Source organism: Peromyscus eremicus, chromosome 4 (genome assembly GCF_949786415.1).
Source record: "Peromyscus eremicus chromosome 4, PerEre_H2_v1, whole genome shotgun sequence".
Taxonomy (NCBI): Eukaryota; Metazoa; Chordata; class Mammalia; order Rodentia; family Cricetidae; genus Peromyscus; species Peromyscus eremicus.
In genome coordinates, this window is record NC_081419.1 from 38,871,741 (window position 1) to 38,888,669 (window position 16,929).

Here is a 16,929-nt window from a genome sequence, read left to right on the forward strand (position 1 = left end):
AGCCACAAAAGCAGACCTTTAAGCTTTTATACAGGGAAAATACAGAATAAAATACATTGTAAGGACATTCTCAAAGAAATTTCTCCTCGATTCTACAGCAGTTTCCATTTTCAGTTAGGAGAGACTTATATAGAATTTGGGCTGTTTAATAGCTTTATTTTGGAATTCTAGATGTATTATATATTTATATATCATATAAAATCTCTGTGATTTAATGAGGATTTGAGATATGCTTTATAAATACTTAAAATTACATGGAAAAACAAAAGTACATAGATGTGCTGTTTATTTATTTATTGGCATTAATGAGTGAACCTAGGGCTTTATGCTCACCAAGTAAGGGTTCTCCCACTGAGCCACAAGAACATCCCTATATTATTTCTTAACCTATTCTGCTCAAAACTCTCTTAGGATGGGTTGCATACTTACTCAGAGGAACTTTGCAGACAACTCTCGCATAACCACGTGAACATTCAACTTTTTTCCAGGTTTCATTTGAAGCTATTAAAATGCTACATTTTCCATCACCATTCTTACTTTTATTTTCCCATTTGACAAATGTCACATCTAATCCATCTAACCAACTCCAAGACTGATCTAAAGAAAAATAATAAATGTAATTACATTTCTTGCTACTAATGACAAAGCTTTAAAAAAGCACGAGATTCAAATAACTCAGTTTCTTAGCATGGTGTGGTTTAATTAATTTTTTTAAAAAAGATTTATTTATTTATTATCTATACAGTGTTCTGCCTGCATGTATGCCTGCGGGCCAGAAGAGGGCACCAGATCTCATTACAGATGGTTGTGAGCCACCATGTGGTTGCTGGGGATTGAACTCATGACCACTGGAAGAGCAGTCAGTGCTCTTAAACTGCTGAGCCAACTCTCCAGCCCCATGGTGTTGTTTTATATGACGCTATTATTTAAAACTAAAACTGACAGGCTGAAGAGACAGCTCATTCAGTGACATGCTCCCCATGTAAGCACAAGGACAGGAGTCTGATCTCTTAGGACCCATGTGAGGAAACAGGACGGCATGGCACATGCCTATAAACCCAGCACGGTGAGGTACAGACCGGATTCCTGGGCTTTGTTCACCAGCCACTCTGGATTTTTCACTGAGCGCTAGGCTCAGTGAAAAATCCTATCTCAAATAATCAGGTGGGGAGCAGCGGAGAAAGATACCTGATGTTGACCTCTGACCTGTGTACACATGCATACACATGTGCACGCACACATGAGCATGAGAACACATAAATACGGTGGAGAGAAATTCAGGAAGCTGAATTTCAGGAAGTGAAAGAAATTCACCCAGCAGTGACCTCTAGCCTTCACACACGTGCACACATACGCGTGCACAAATGAACATGGACACACACAATGAAATTCATTAAAAATAAGCAAAGGCCTGTAAGCCTTAGTGCTCAAGGCGGCTAGTAACTGCTGTCTTGGACAACAAGAAACAGAATGTTTTTATTTTTAAAGCGATGTATTTCTGTTATTTTAAGTTATGTGTAGGTGTGTGTTTCTGTACATGTGAGTGCAAGTGTCTGTGGATGCAGACCCCCAGGAGCTGGAGTTCCAGACAGTTGTGAGCCAATGAATGTGGGTGCTGGAAAACTAACTCGGGTGCTCTGGAAGGGCAGCAAGTGCTCTTTGCCACTCAGCAATTTCTCTAGCCTCCACTTCCATCTTTATAGACACCCACACACGTGTTTTTGATAAAGGTACAGAATGCTTGATTGCGATAAACACATTTGCAGGGATATTTAATCTCCATTCTTTAAGAAAACGTGTCATTGAAACTATGTTGCTGAGGGAAGGGACTACAAGGGCTTGGGATCACCTCCCACCCCATTTTTGTTTTCAGCAGTATAAATGTGTAAACACCATTTATAATTCATTTAGACAGCTAATATTGAATCCATTCATTTTTGAAAATGACTTGATATTTTAGAGTTGACATTTATTTTAATTATTTAATATTCAATTTTACATAAAGTATGAAACAGATTACCAAATTTATATACTTAATTCATTTTTTTTATCAATTTCAGCTTCATCTTTCAAACCCTGTATCTGTTCTTTACTGAAAAAATTCTTCCACAAATTCTCTTTAGATTTAACTGAACTTATTGGAAAAATACAGCACTGATAAGACTTAATTTTGAACTATAGTAAAACCATTCAGTGTTAGAAAACAGGTGTGGGCCACTGTGTCCAACTTTAGAACACACACACAAATGTGTCACTTACCGAGTGAACGTTGAGATAGTCCAAGCCAAACTCTCATAGTTATATTATAATTCTCCCTCATCAACCTGCTCACAAATTTATTCTCATTTTCATCTGCTATGGTGACAACGTTCGAAGATTGATCTGTGGAAAACAAACAAATTGTACTTAATTAACTCCACATTAAACATGTAAAGCAAGCGCTTTATTCTGAACGAGCCCATTTGGAAAAAACAATCTCTATTGTGAAGAAGACCATTGAGAAATTCAAGCTTCACCCACAGGCTCTCTTTAAACTTTTGGTATTTACGTGAAAAGTGAAAAGTGCTCCCACAAAAAACAGTTCCAAAGAAATTAGAAACGTTTTTAAATTAAAAATTTGCATAAAGAAATTTCCTAACTTAAAAAACATGTATCTGGCTGGGTGGTGGTGGCGCATGCCTTTAATCCCAGCACTCGGGAGGCTGAGCCAGGCGGATCTTTGTGAGTTCGAGGCCAGCCTGAGCTACAGAGTGAGATCCAGGAAAGGCACAAAGCTACACAGAGAAACCCTGTCTCGAAAACCAAAACAAAAACAAAAACCAAAAAACAAAACAAAACAACAACAAAACCATGTATCTGGCAGCATTTTTTGGTTCTGGAAGTGCCAAACTAGTGAGACCTTTGTGTCTGAGCAGCTGGCTGCAATCACTGGGGCTTGTGACTGTACAAGTATACGCCACCTACATATTTCTAGGTCTCACCTCAAAACAGTATTTTTGTGTAACTTAGATTTAAACTTCCTTCTGCTCAAAATAGAATTCAAGGAAGCCTGGCCTGTGATCTGAGGGAGCATGCGCTCTCCTTCCATGGTATTGCACACAGAAATGTGATCGGTCACAACCATCAAAAGTTCCTAAAAGTGAGATGGGATGGAGTGAGTGAAAATTCCTTAAGCTTAGCATGTTTCCTAAACACCTACAGGAAATAGTGTTATAAGTTACATCAGATAGAATAGAAATTAGTAATAAGTAGGCTAGGAAATCCATCTTAAAAGGAAAGAAAGCCTTTGACCCTGCACTGAATGTGTTTAACATTATGTGGCCTGGGAGATAATACCAAAGGTATTATCACCTTTTACAGAGAAGGAAACTGAGTCACGAAGATGAAGCCAGCCAGCTAGAGAACTTAAAAAGGTGATCAAAACCTTTGAAAGAAGAACGGTTCTGAGTTCACCACCTCCAGGGCGCTGTGCTCCATGTGCAACACTTAATGCCATTCCGATGATGCCCCAAACGTCCCAGACTCCCAAGTTTCCATTCTCATTGGTTAGATGAGAAGAGAAACAGGTCTGCAACTTCTCAGTGTCTGTTAGCGACTCATCTGAGAGTTGGGAAATGAACCCAGCCTGTCTGCCTCAAAGGCTTAAATATCTTACCTGCTCACATGCTACATGCACAGCAAATGTTCTTATTTCCTCCCTTAGGAGGAAGAGGCATACACCCATGTAAATGCATAAATATGTCTTACAGTGCTTCTCATCATATATAAACATGTACAGCACACCAAGGTTCCCACACAAAGCTAAGTTAAGCAGTAACTAAAATGCTTTCTAACCAGCCTACTGCCTCCACAATATTGAGCAAAATGAACGAGCTAAATGCCATCTGCCTGGCTACATAGCTACCCAAGGATGAAGTGAAATGGTTTTGATTTTTGAAATACTATAGGTGGCTTTCCTAGAAGTCATTTTACATTTTTATTGAAGGCAATGACTGGGTCCCTCATGGGAGGTAGTCAGTCACTGATGCTTTTTTTCCCCGAAATGGCTAAATCTGAAGACTAAAGTCCTGCCCCTTTTGGGGGTTCTTAGGATGTGGGACAATCCTATTCAGAATGGATGGACAACTCATGCTCAGTTGATTTTATTACCCTCTTCAGTATCAGCTTAATATTAAAAACTCAGTAATAGACTACAGAGTCAATTATATTTTGCCTCTTAACCCCTTTTTCTAAGCATCTTGAAGTATATTTAAAACTGTTTCATTTGTTATCACTGCTACTTGATAAGAATAGATAGATCACTTGGCATTTTTACTTCTTTCCATTTTTACTTTCAATATATTCACTCTCATTTTGATATTTATTTGTTTTTGAGACAGGGTCTCCCTGTGTAGCCCTGGCTATCCTAGAACTCACAGAGACCCTCCTGCCTCTGCCTCTTGAGTGCTAGGATCAAAGGTGTGCGCCACCACCATCAGGCTTTTTCTTCATTTTTGACATTAAAATCGTGAATGTTTATTATAAAGGTAAACCCTGATCCTTGAGATGGGCTTATCAGTAGGCGGGTCAGCTATAGGCAGGGTCCGATCATACTGAATGAAGATATTTTTGCTCTCCTTGGAGGCTCCATCCACATACTTGTGGTAATAAGCCACCAGGGCTTTGGAGACAGACTGTCGGATAGCATACACTTGGGCCACATGACCACCACCCTTCACACGGTTATCCACACCAGCAAGTCGCTCCTTGCCCAGAAGCAGAACGGGCTCCGGTAACTTGTACTGCTGCGTGTGTGGCTCAGTCCTCTGCAGGGGACGTCCATTCATGATGAGTCCGTTTCCCTGTTTGCAGTGTGCCGCAGCTGTCTGCTTGTGTCTGAAGATCTGCATGGACTGCACCTGACCCTTGGATGAGGGGTGAGCATGGACTCGAGCTCCTGGATGCGCGGCGCCGCCACCGGGAAAGGAAGTCTCGTCAAGCATAGCTCTACCAATTGAGCCGTATTTTCTTCAGTCTACATCAGTCATTTTTAACGACCATTGCAATATTCCATTGAGCTAGTATGCATAAAATACTTATTTCCCTCCTATTGGACAATAAGGTGATAATGCTACTATAAAATAAAAACGCTTTTAAAACACTGTCCAAGCTATGGTCATTTCCCCCCCCATTATTTCCTTAAGAAAAAAATTATGAAGAGTTAAATCAGTCAAAAGAAAACAAGTGAATTTTAACTTACCAAGTTCCTGACACAACTGTTTGGCCTCCGAGAAGCTGTGCAGTGCTTGGTCAGTCGAGTAACAGTGACCCCCATACTGGACCCACTGGGAACCATTCCTTTTCGCCATTGGACACTTTGATGAGTGTACATGAGGTGACAGCTCTTTAGCTGTGAAAAATGTTAGAGACAGCTGTAATAATGCACAGAAGAAAGTCAATACTTCCCTCGAATCTCCTTCAATGTTCCCATATGAAACCTGTGCTTGTGGATAAGCAGCCTGTAACTCAACCCATACACCAGCAAAAGCCACGGTCTGAACTCTACAGATACACTCTGGTTAGCTGTTTGCAATGCCCTTTCCAAACCTCGATGGTATATGAGGTAAGCGCTTCCCCTCGAGGATGGAGTTCAACCAACTTAGAACAAGCAGACACACAGACTAGGGAAGGAAGAACACACAGGCTTTGGTAGGCCTGTCAGTACTCTGAGCCAATAACTAAATTTTGTTCCCTTGGCTTCCCTTTTATTGTGAAAATGTAAACCAACATTTATCTAGATAGGTAAGATTGACTTTAAAAGTTGCACCCACAAGTAAAAAAAATTGGCAATTTGTCAATCTCTTTCAAACCAAAAGATGTTATCTTTTGAAACTCTTAAAAGTTCTTCTGGTTTCTACCTAACCTGTTTTGTTTATGTTTTAGCTGTGCTGAGTAATGCTAGCAGCCTCTGAAGGAAGAGTGGGTCCCTTAGGGCTTGAGATTAATTCATTTTCAAGAGCACAAAACTGGAAGGAGGCTAAGTACGGCTCATCTGAGTCAAATTTCTCATCTCTCAAATTTCTGGCCTTGTCCCAGGCGGTGATCTCAGCCCAGACTTCAGCTCAGTTGTGCTTTCTACACTACCTTAACCCTCTCCCTGTGGGCTCTGCAGGTCACAGGTGGATGGGATTTGTCTTATTTGTGGCTTCTGTGATTGCAGAGAAAATGGCTTCTAACATTTTCTTCATCAAGAACCTTGGGTTGACTAGTTCCTTCTGCTTCTGTCTTCTGTTAGAAGGAAGGATCAATCCTTTCAAATTTCAGCTGTTGGCTTAGCTTTCCTAATGTTATCCATTTGTTACCCCTGCCCCTCCCCCTCCCCCTCCGCTCCCCCCTCTCCCCCACTCCCCCAGTCAGTTCAACAGCTGGAGTAGTGGGTGACAAATGAATGCAACCATTCAATTCCCCACTGGCACCAGTGGTGGAAGGAGCTGCTACCAGCAAATTCTTGCCTTTACCACTCTTCATGAAAGTAGCTGACGAGCCCCAGGGATATTGCCCTGTGAGTCTGGGAGTAGCTGTGTGTGTGTTGCTTCAGTAGAGGTGAAAGTGAGTTCACCCACCAGTCACCACAGCACCACAGGACATATGGCCTCTTAACATCTCACACTGCCAACCTTGTTGGTTTCTAGAATTGTCTGTATCTGGGCTGCCCTGTGTTGCAGACATTCCTTTCCTTTCTGATCTTTATGAAGTTGTGTTTCCAACTCCTAAACCTTTTTTTAAGGGCTTGCATTGTGGTAAGTTTGTTATAGTCTTTTTGTTGTTGTTTGGAACTTAGATTCCAATATAGGGTCTCTCAAGTGTTAGGCAAGCACTTTAACACTGATCTATATTCCAGCCCTGTTGAATTTCTGCTTAAGGGGAAAAAAAGTATTTTGAAACTTTATCTAATGTAGCTCAGGTTGGTTCAAGATGACCTTGAACTTCTCATTCTACCAAGTACAACTCCCATATGCTTGAACTATAGGTTTGCATCACCAGATCGGTTTCTGAGGTGCTGGGATAGGAGCTGGGCTTTCTGTATGCTAGGTAAACAATCTACAAAGTTAGCTACGGGGTACAACCTGACCCCATTTTTCATCCTACCAGAAAAATACACATAACACATCCTTTATCACCTCAACTTTGTTTGTTTTCTGTTTTATTTTGAAACAGGGTTTTGTTTCTGTAGCTTAAGGCCACCCTAGAGCACACTATGTGGCCCTGACTGGCTCTGAGTTCCCCTTTTTCCTCCTGAGTGCTAGGATTACACAGTGCACCAGCACACACCATCATCTCGATCGTGTTTTAGTGCGCACCTCAGTGACATTAAGCACAGTCACACTACAGTAATCACTACTACCCAACTACAGAACTTTTTCATCTTGCCAAACTGAAACTCTGTATGCAGTCACTGTCAAAACCTCACCCTCTCTAGACCCTGACCTCCTATTACTGTGAACTTGAGAATTCTAGGTACCTCGTAATATGGAGAATCCTACAGAATTTTCCCTTTTATCACCAGCTTATTTTGCTTAGCGTGTTGTCTTCAAGATTTAGCCACACTGTGGCATGTGTTAGCATTTCCTTCCTCTCTAAGAGGTACTCCAGTGTGTGTTTTACATAGACATATTTATACACATCTTGACACACTGTACTAACTTCTACTTATCCACTCAATTGTTGGAGGATGCCTGGGCCCTCTGCCTTTGACTATTATGAATTATACTTCTATGAACGTGGCTATACAAATATCAGTTTGAGTGTCTGTTTTTAGTCCTTTTTAGTCTAACCTTGAATGTGGACTTGCCGGGCAATATGGTAATATGATGCTTGTATTTTGAACGATCATTCTCCACTCTGAAACGTCTGTTTTCTCAGATTTGTTTTTTAATCACTGTATGCTTTATCATATGTCAGGTCTTCCAACAGTTTTCCTTTGCATTTCCTTTCCCCTTGTACCTGCGAAGCTGGTTTTTGGTGATGTCATTAAGGGAACACCGAAGCCTTTGAGAACCATTTCTATGTGAAGCAAGAATCTTTAGATTCTAAAGTAAAATGTAACCGGTGCTAGAACGATGAATCTCCTTGGGAACAAATTCCCTGACAGATATATCAATTATACATCCATTCACAAAATATCAGAAAGCGTGTTCTGATTTTTGTGGGCAAGCCTTGTTTAAAATCTATAAAAATGTTCATTATATAATGATGTACATACATTTATATCAAATTATAATAAATACACAGTTATTTGAAATCAAGTCTTACATTTTGTAGGCTTGTAACAAATAGCACCATCCTTAACAGACAGGCATTTTTCATGTTTCCAAATTCCTTTCGGATCTAAGACGACACAGTTTCCAGGAGATCCTTGGCTTTTCCATGGGGTGTAGTCAAATGCACTGCCATCGGCCCACTCGAAGCTCGATTCACTCCCCTGTTTAGAAACAATTTGGATAGCCTGAGCTCAGCTGCGTGAATGTAAGAATGTAAGAATGCACACACTGTGCAAAGTGAGCTCTGATTATCTGCTTATAAATATTGTAAGTTTGGGCCTGTGTATAATGCCAGAGATTTGCTTTTGATACAGTCATTTGGAGCATTTGTTCTGACAGAATTTAAGCTGGACTTTAAATTCAGAAACAGAGTCACTACATTCTATCCCTGGATTGTTCTTAAAGACTGGATTCATGAAACAGGCAAATGGCTTCCATTTTACCTCTTTACCATAATTCAAGGTTTAGGCTCCGACCATCATGTTGTTTTGAAATTGTTTCATATTGTTCTTTTCTTTATTTGTGGTGCTGGGAATTAAACCCAGAGCTCACACAGGCTGGGCAAGTACTCTACCATTGAGCTGTATCCTGCTCTGGAAAGCTGTTTTCTTCATAGTTTCGAGGTTTGTGTCTGGCAACATTACAGAGGCCATCGCACAGCGGGGGCTAGAAAAGGCGACCTCTCCCCAAGGAGCTAGGCATGAGGAGACAGCTTTCATCTTGTGCTTGAATCCGCAATCTTAATGTATCTTCTTTCTCTCCCTCCCTCCCTCCCTCCCTCCCTCCCTCCCTCCCTCCCTCCTTCCTTTCTTCCTTCTATTTTTCTCCATTCTTTTCTAAAGATTATTTAAAGAGGCCCAAAACTCTCAATGGATGGCTATTTTTGTATGCCAGACATTATTAAATATATATAATATAAGAGATAGGACTCAAATGATGGTACCAAAGATGTGTTATCAATATATTAACCTTTTTTAGTTTTTTAATTTTTTTTTTGAATTTCAAAATTGAATGCTGTATTTACATTATTTCCACCCCGTCTATGCCTTATCAACTCCTCTTGTGTCCTGCCCTCTCAAATCCAAGAGGTAACTGACCATATTAAGAATTTTAGTTGCCTGTTATATGTATTTTTGTGTTAAAATACGAAAGAAAATGTTATTAGCTGATTTTACTGATGAGGAAATAATATTGCAAAGGTTAAATAATTCATTAACTATCAGCCACCACAGAAATGACAGATGTGCCATTAATACTGAAAAGCTTTTCTGTTCCATGCTATGTACTTCATAGGAGCTTTCTAACTGGTCCTTCTCAAACAAGCTCCAGGGACCAAGGATGGAGCTCAGAGGTGGAACACGGGATGTTGACCACTCCACTCACAACAAAAATAACTCCAAATCAAAAGATTACAAAAGTCTGTTGAGTTATTAACCCACTGAACCCTTGGGATGGCCTGACATTTACACTCTATAATTTTATTTATTCCATGCTGTAAAAGGTAAGAAACAACCAGGAATTAATCAATTTCAAAGTCATAGCTTTTAAAAAATTTCTGAAAACAAAGTGAAACTTACATCATGACTCGAAAGCCCAACCCAGAGAGGGAATCCATCTCGGTTCACAATGTCTTCCAGAAAGGACTGCCCATTTGTGTTGTGAACACTTGCTAAATGTCCTCCACTTTGAGAGCACATGCTCAATGCTTGGTACCACGTCACCTTTTTCTGAATAACATTATAGATGCCATCCTCATACGGAATGAACTCTGGCAGTGTGTTATTGTGTTCTTCCTTGTAGTCAACTATGACATTGAACATAAAAGGGCTGGTAAGTTTAAATAGTTTCAAATACATATTTTGAACAAAATAACTTAAGAGGTCAAATGTAAACTTTGTGTTTCCTATTTTCACACAACATATAAGGCTCCTAAAAAGCACACACACACACACACACACACACACACACACACACACACACATATATATTATAGTTGCAGTGACATGATGGCAAAGTGATTCAGCACTTGGACATGTGAGACTGACTGTAAAGGAGAGTTATCTGCACTGGGGGAGTCAGAAAGGTTGCTTGACAAACAAATCAGGTCTGCAGTGCAGGGGAAATTAAGGCTAAAGAGAAAGAAGATATCCGGAAAGTAAGGAAGTGCTGAAGATAAGCAAATCGACACGAAAACAGTGATGCTGGAATTCCCGCAGGGTCACTGGAGTCCAAGGATGCAGCTCCCTGTGGTCAGGCTGCAATGAGCCAGTCTGAGCAGGTCAGTGATTAGTGTGATATGCTGAACAGAAATCCAAAGTACCAGGTTTTTTTGTTGTTTTGTTTTGTTTTCAACAAAGGTTCTCAGATACCTCTGGCTGGCCATAAAAATCACCATGTAGCTGAGGCTAGCCCTGAACTCTTGATCCTCCTGCCTCTCTCTAAGTGCTGGGATTAACACACAAACCATAGTCCCTGGCTGCAAAGTATAAAAAGTATAAATTAATAACTAAGAGTCTGAAGTAGTTAAGCGAAGGATAAAAAGAATCGGGTTGGCAAGATGGTTCAACACCTAAAAGCATTTGCTCTGGCAGCCTGATAACCTGAGTTCAATCCCTGGAGCCCACATAAAGGTGGAAGGAAGAATGAACCCCACAAAGTTGTCCTCTCCTAGCCACATGTACGAATACACGCACACACACACACACATACACACACACACACGCACGCACATGCACAAATTTCTAAAACTAAAAACAGTAATTGAACAAGCAACAAAACTACAGTGATGAGGGTATAAATGACTGAATAAATTTTAAAATGCAAACAAACAAATGTCTTGTACAGAATTCCAGATAATCACATAGATACCCTGCCCCACATCCCAAAGATGGAGGATAGCTCTCTCCTCCTGTAAGTGTGGACTGAGTGCAGTAACTTTTTACTCTCTTTATAGAGAGTACAGCATGGAGAGGGGACAAAGGGTAAGTTTACAACTGAGAAATCAACAACACAGTCTTGACCAGAGAGATCAATGCTAAATCAGCAGTGATGTTGACAGTATTCGTTGTTCACAGGCTATGCTAAAAATGATACCTTCTCCCACACTCAAATCACAGCTTAACCAAAACTGATAATCTAGACAATCTATGACCAGATAACCTCAAAACTGTCAAAACTAAGAGACATCCTCATAGCTAAGAGGAGCCATGGCTGAGTCTAACGCAGTATCCTGGATGGATGTCTAAACAGAAAAAGTATACTTAGTAAGAACTAGAGGATATGAATAATGCACAGGCTTTGGTTAATTCTTACGCACCAATCAACGTTGGCTTATTAGTTGTGACAGATACTCATGAAAGATGTTAACAACCGGGAGATTGGCTGTGGGGGAGTGAGAACTCTCAGTTCTAACTGTGCAACTTCTCCACAAATCTAAATCTAGCCTAACATGAACATCTATTAACATGTATATGAAAGAATGGAAAGCAAACTAAGCTGACACTATGTGGTGGGACACTCAGAGAACAAAGAAGTTACTGGTTGACAGAATGATGCTCAGTGAGAACAGAGAGAGAAAAGGTGAGGGCTGGGGGAGGCTTAGACAGTAAGAAGAGAGGCTGGTGTCTAACATCTTAACCGTTTACAAGGACCCAGAGTGACTGTCAGTAGAACACTGATGTGACAGGTCTCCAGCACATTACTCGGCAGCACCCGGAACAAAGAGGGTCCATGAGAGTGTCGCTGCCATGGGCCCCACATCAGCAGAGGGCTTAGCAGAGCAGGCTGCTGTACTCAAGACATCAGCAGAGGGCTTAGCAGGGCAGGCTGCTGTACTCAAGTTCTAAAGCTGATGGTAACTAATACATAATTTACATTTCAAAACAGGCTTGTTTAAGGATTAGACAAGATTGTAGGACACACATTTTGCCTGGAATGTCAAAATTCTATTCAAGCCCCCCCCCTTTTTTTTAAATAAAAGTTCTGTCCCTCTTTCAAGACTCAAATCAACCACCACCTCCTCGTTCTCACTGAGCTCTTTGTTCACCAAATAATCTAAGACTTGCCTGCAAAGGATAGAAAAGTCAATGCTGTCTCACCAGCAAAGTTTCCCTTCTGGAGTTTGAGTCCAGGACTCCAAGGGCTCTCTTTGGTAACCTTCTGCGGTTCCACATGTGGACTAAATATGAACAGAGATCTCCAGACATGCGTGGTCTGAGTCTCTCTAGGAGCTAATGGTCTTACACTTGTTTCCCTGGAGTGAGACCACACCTTTCCATGCTTACTGTTGTGGATTGACTATCAAATGTCCCCCGCTGATGACACTGTTTAGGGACATTGTGGAGCCTTCAGGAGGCAGAGCCTCATTGGAAGAGGTAGGTCACTGGGGTGGGCTTTGAGGCTTTATAGCCCTGCTCTACTTCCTGTTAACTCTCAGTTTCATGAGTGTGTGGCAGTGTGACCAGCCAGCCTCCTGCATCACGCCCTCCCTGCCTGCTGCATGTCTTCCCCACCACGATGGACCATATCCCCCTAGAACCGTGAGCCCAAACAAACCCTTTTCCCCTTACGTTGCCTTTGTCAGGCTATTTTACCACAGAAATGAGACAAGTGACCAAGACTCTTACCCATTTCGATTTTACAAGCTAAAATGCTTTGCTGGTAAAAACGAATTGTTTCTTCAATATTGTTGAAGGACTGAATATCCCAGAAGCCATCAGTACTTAGACCAGCCAAAAATTTGTGATTTTTCACAGCTGGTCTTCCCGCTCTCCAGTGTGTGTACGACAATGCAGTCCTGTCAAACCACATCAAAGAGTTGTCTAGGAAAGAAACACATTTTTCTATATTAGAGATTAAATCAAAATTTCAGTTTCAGTGTTAGTATTTCAAACCACTGATTTATTGTCTCCTTTCCTTACCTTCTAAAAGGTTGTCAGATTAACTATACCTTTAAAAAAAATCTTCTAATTGTAACAGTAAATCATGCTTGTTTTTAACTTGAAAATATGAATTATGAATATAAAAAATTAACTAGAATTCCACTCTTTGGTGGCTTATTTGTTGTTCATCAACTATCCATTCTCCTTATATATACTTTCAACTGTAACATAAACGATTATAACTATTTTATTTTTTTAAATTCTTGATATCTTATAAAATTAGTGAAAGAAATTATTTTCTCTGGATACAATTGTTATTGTTTGTTTTTGCTCTTTTAGGGGGCCCACCATCCAGCTCCCAAATAAATTACACATGGAGGCTCATTCTTAATTATAAATGCCCGGCCTTAGCTTGACTTGTTTCTTGCCAACTTTTCTTAACTTTAAATTATCACCTCTACCTTTTGCCTCTAGGCATTTTCCTTTTCTTACTTCTGTATGTCTTACTTTCCTCTTACTCTGTGGCTGGCTGTGTGGCTGGCTGGCTGGCCCCTAGCATCCTCCTCTCCTTGTTTTCTTGCTCTTTCTTTTTTTCCTCCCAGATTTCTCCTTCTATTTATTCTCTCTGCCTGCCAGCCCCGCCTATCCTTTCTCCTGCCTTGCTATTGGCCATTCAGCTCTTCATTAGACCATCAGGTGTTTTAGACAGGTACAGCAACATAGCTTCACAGAGTTAAGCAAATGCAACATGAACAAAAGTAACACACCTTAAAATAATATTCTACAACACATAATTGTGCATACTCCTGAGTGAAAGATTTTAACACACTTCATTTCAATGTGGAGATCATGCTTCTCAACAAATGGTGCTAAATAGCTAGGCATTCATACACAAAATTATGAATGTAAGCTCCTTGCTGTTACCACAATAAAAAATTAACTTAACCCGGCAGTGGTGGTGCACATCTTTAGTCCCAGCACTCAGGAGGCAGAGGCAGGTGGATCTCTGTGAGTTCGAGGCCAGCCTGGTCTACCAGTGAGTTTCAGGACAGCTAGGGCTGTTACACAGTGAAACCCTGTCTCGAAAACCAATTAAAAAATAAATTAAAAAAGAATACATTTTCAGTTGTTTCTGATAATACTGTGACAAAGAGGGTATAACTTAATTTTACTAAGTTTCTAGAGTAGCATATAAGACAACGACTTTATTTTATGGCATCTTCATACACTCTGTCTCCCTGCCCCACCCTCGCTGCTCCCCCTCCCCACACAACAGTCCCTTTCTGTTTTCATGTTCCATGCATTCCAGTCCCAGAGGGTACAATTCAAATACTCATGCCTGAGTTTGCTCTCTTCTGCTCTGCACAATCATCTCCAGGGGAACCTGCACCTAGGAAACTTTCCAATTTTACGAGTACTGAATTTTTATACATGTTCTCACATCTTATATATCCACTTAAACAGACTGAACTCTGGGTAAAATGGTCTTTCTGGAAAAGCACAGACATTTCCTGGGAGTGCCCACCTTAGGGGAAGCATAAGAGGGCATAACAAGGAGAGGAGAGATAGGGCACATTGCCCGTTAGGCCCAGGCCTGGAGCTGCTCTTTGTGTCATGGATCTATTGCTTCCTTGCTTGCTCTAATGCAACTCTGCTGCTTGTCCATCACCGTGTCCCATCTGGACTCTTCTATTCCAGGAGCTCAAGGGCCATGACTACTGCTAGGGTAGAGATGAGAAGAAACGCCAGCCCCCTCCATGACATGCCTATAGATGGATTTCCCTCCCTAATTTCAAGACCTCATGGACTTCAGGATACCCCTGATTTTCCTTCAAAGTTGATCTTGTTTATTCTATTAGACATGGGGTTTTAAGGTTTGTCCATATCCGTGGTATATTGGAGACATGGTATTTAATCCAAATTTCAAATATCCTTCCCATTGTTAGACTAAGAATCTTATTTTTCTGTTGCTTACTATACACACATCCCAAGATAATGTTATAAAGCCAAAGGGGTAGCACCAATAGAAATGGGACCCTGTGTTTGTTCTTCCCACATAGTTATGATGGGAGTGCAAATTGGGGATTTCTGTGGAAGTGTGGTCATTTTTAATTAGTCTTGAGTCGCCAGAAGGAAGGGTGGAGATGGGAAATTACTCTCTACCATTTAAATCTAGGATTGGGGTAAGGGTGTGTTAGTGGCAGAGCAGACACACAAAAACCTTGGTGGGATTATTACATGCCATAGCAGATACATAACATGTGCTGGTGCATCCATAAACATGGTCTTTAAAGAACTCCATTTTCAGCTAGGTGTGGTGGCACACACCTTTAATCCCAGCACTCAGGAAGCAGAGGCAGGCAGTTCTCTGTGAGTTCAAGGCCAGCCTGGTCTATAAAGAGAGTTCCAGGACAGCCAGGGCTGTTACACAGAGAAACTCTGTCTTGAAAACAAACAAACAAACAAACAAACAAACAAAAGAATTGCACTGTGTAGTTTGATAAGCAGGTCATAATGAAGTGCTAAAGGAGAAGCTCGCCGTTACCACTTACTTTCATAGGTTATTCCTAACATGACCCATGAGGCAATGTAATTGAAGTACAGAAGCTGCTCCATAACAAAGGTATTCTCCTCTTCATTTCGAATACTCAGAATATGTGCTTTTGAATCTGTCAAAACAAGAAGGCCAATTTGAACAATTCCTGTGTACACAATCCTCTGTCTTCCCTGAGAGAGTCAGGCAATCCTCCTTCCCAGATCTGTCTGCACCGAAACAGCCATCAGCTTGTGGAGCTGACAGGCTGTGCGGTGGTCAGACATTCTCATGGACACCCGGCCCCACAGGACGCGGGATCTGGTAGCTGAGCTGAGAACTTAAGACACCCACTTCTCTTTCCCTTCATTTAAAGCTCACTTTCCGAAGGGCACAAATCCACACAGCATTAATGGGGTGCTGCTAAAAACTACCCTGTGACAAAACTTCTTTAGTATGATTTTAAATTAAAATAAAATGATATCACTTCCCCCTCAACTCATAAGACAGGCCTGCCTCTTCCTCAGACACCACTGCTCCATCAGGGTTAAAGGTGGCTAGTATTTCTAAAATGTGTTGTTCAGGAAAAAAACCAGGGGGCCCCTCAGCAAAAGTACACATGGATAAAACATCTGGAAACACTGGTACAAACAAGGTTAGCCTAGTTCATTTATGACAGTATTCTTTTTTAAAATTGATGTTCTTATTTTATTTTTTATTATTGAAAATAGATTATTTTTTTTCATACAATGCATCTTGATTGTGGTTTCTTCTCCCTCTACACCCCCAAGTTCCTCCCCATCCCTCCTCCCATCTGGATACACCCCCTCTTCGGTCTCTCATTAGAAAACAAACAGGCATCTAAGGGATAATAATAAAATAAAGCAAAATAAGATAAAACAAAAACAAACAGAAGGAAATGAACCCAAGAAAAGGCACAAGAAACAGATATAGATGCAGAGACCCACTCATGCACACGCTCAGGAATCCCCAAGAAACACAAGATCAGAAGCCATAATATATATACAAAAGACCTGCAAGGTAAAAAGTAAAATAAATAAAATTAAAAGATAAATAAACAGTAATTAAAAAAAAAGAATAAAAAGAAAAAGCCCAGCCATGACATTATGAGACAAGGAACCTCCAAAGATGCCACTGAGTTCATTCGCTGCTGGCCTACTCCTGGGCACACAGTCTACCCTTAGAGTAGCTTGTT

The 16,929-nt window shown here is 40.8% G+C and overlaps 1 protein-coding gene and 1 pseudogene across 2 annotated transcripts in view; both read right to left on the reverse strand.

The window, feature by feature from the left end:
* Positions 1 to 16,929, reverse strand: part of Ly75 (lymphocyte antigen 75) — a 131,965-nt gene that overhangs the window by 47,038 nt on the left and 67,998 nt on the right. For both annotated transcript variants that reach the window (XM_059260524.1, XM_059260525.1), the window contains exons 28-34: positions 15,733 to 15,849; positions 12,926 to 13,120; positions 9,878 to 10,104; positions 8,293 to 8,461; positions 5,240 to 5,389; positions 2,260 to 2,382; positions 430 to 597 (exon numbers count right to left, since the gene is read on the reverse strand). In XM_059260524.1, the coding sequence (XP_059116507.1) occupies positions 430 to 597; positions 2,260 to 2,382; positions 5,240 to 5,389; positions 8,293 to 8,461; positions 9,878 to 10,104; positions 12,926 to 13,120; positions 15,733 to 15,849 (1,149 nt within the window). The remainder of the gene's footprint in view (positions 1 to 429; positions 598 to 2,259; positions 2,383 to 5,239; positions 5,390 to 8,292; positions 8,462 to 9,877; positions 10,105 to 12,925; positions 13,121 to 15,732; positions 15,850 to 16,929) is intronic.
* On the reverse strand, positions 4,571 to 4,982 carry LOC131909799 (small ribosomal subunit protein uS9-like; annotated as a pseudogene).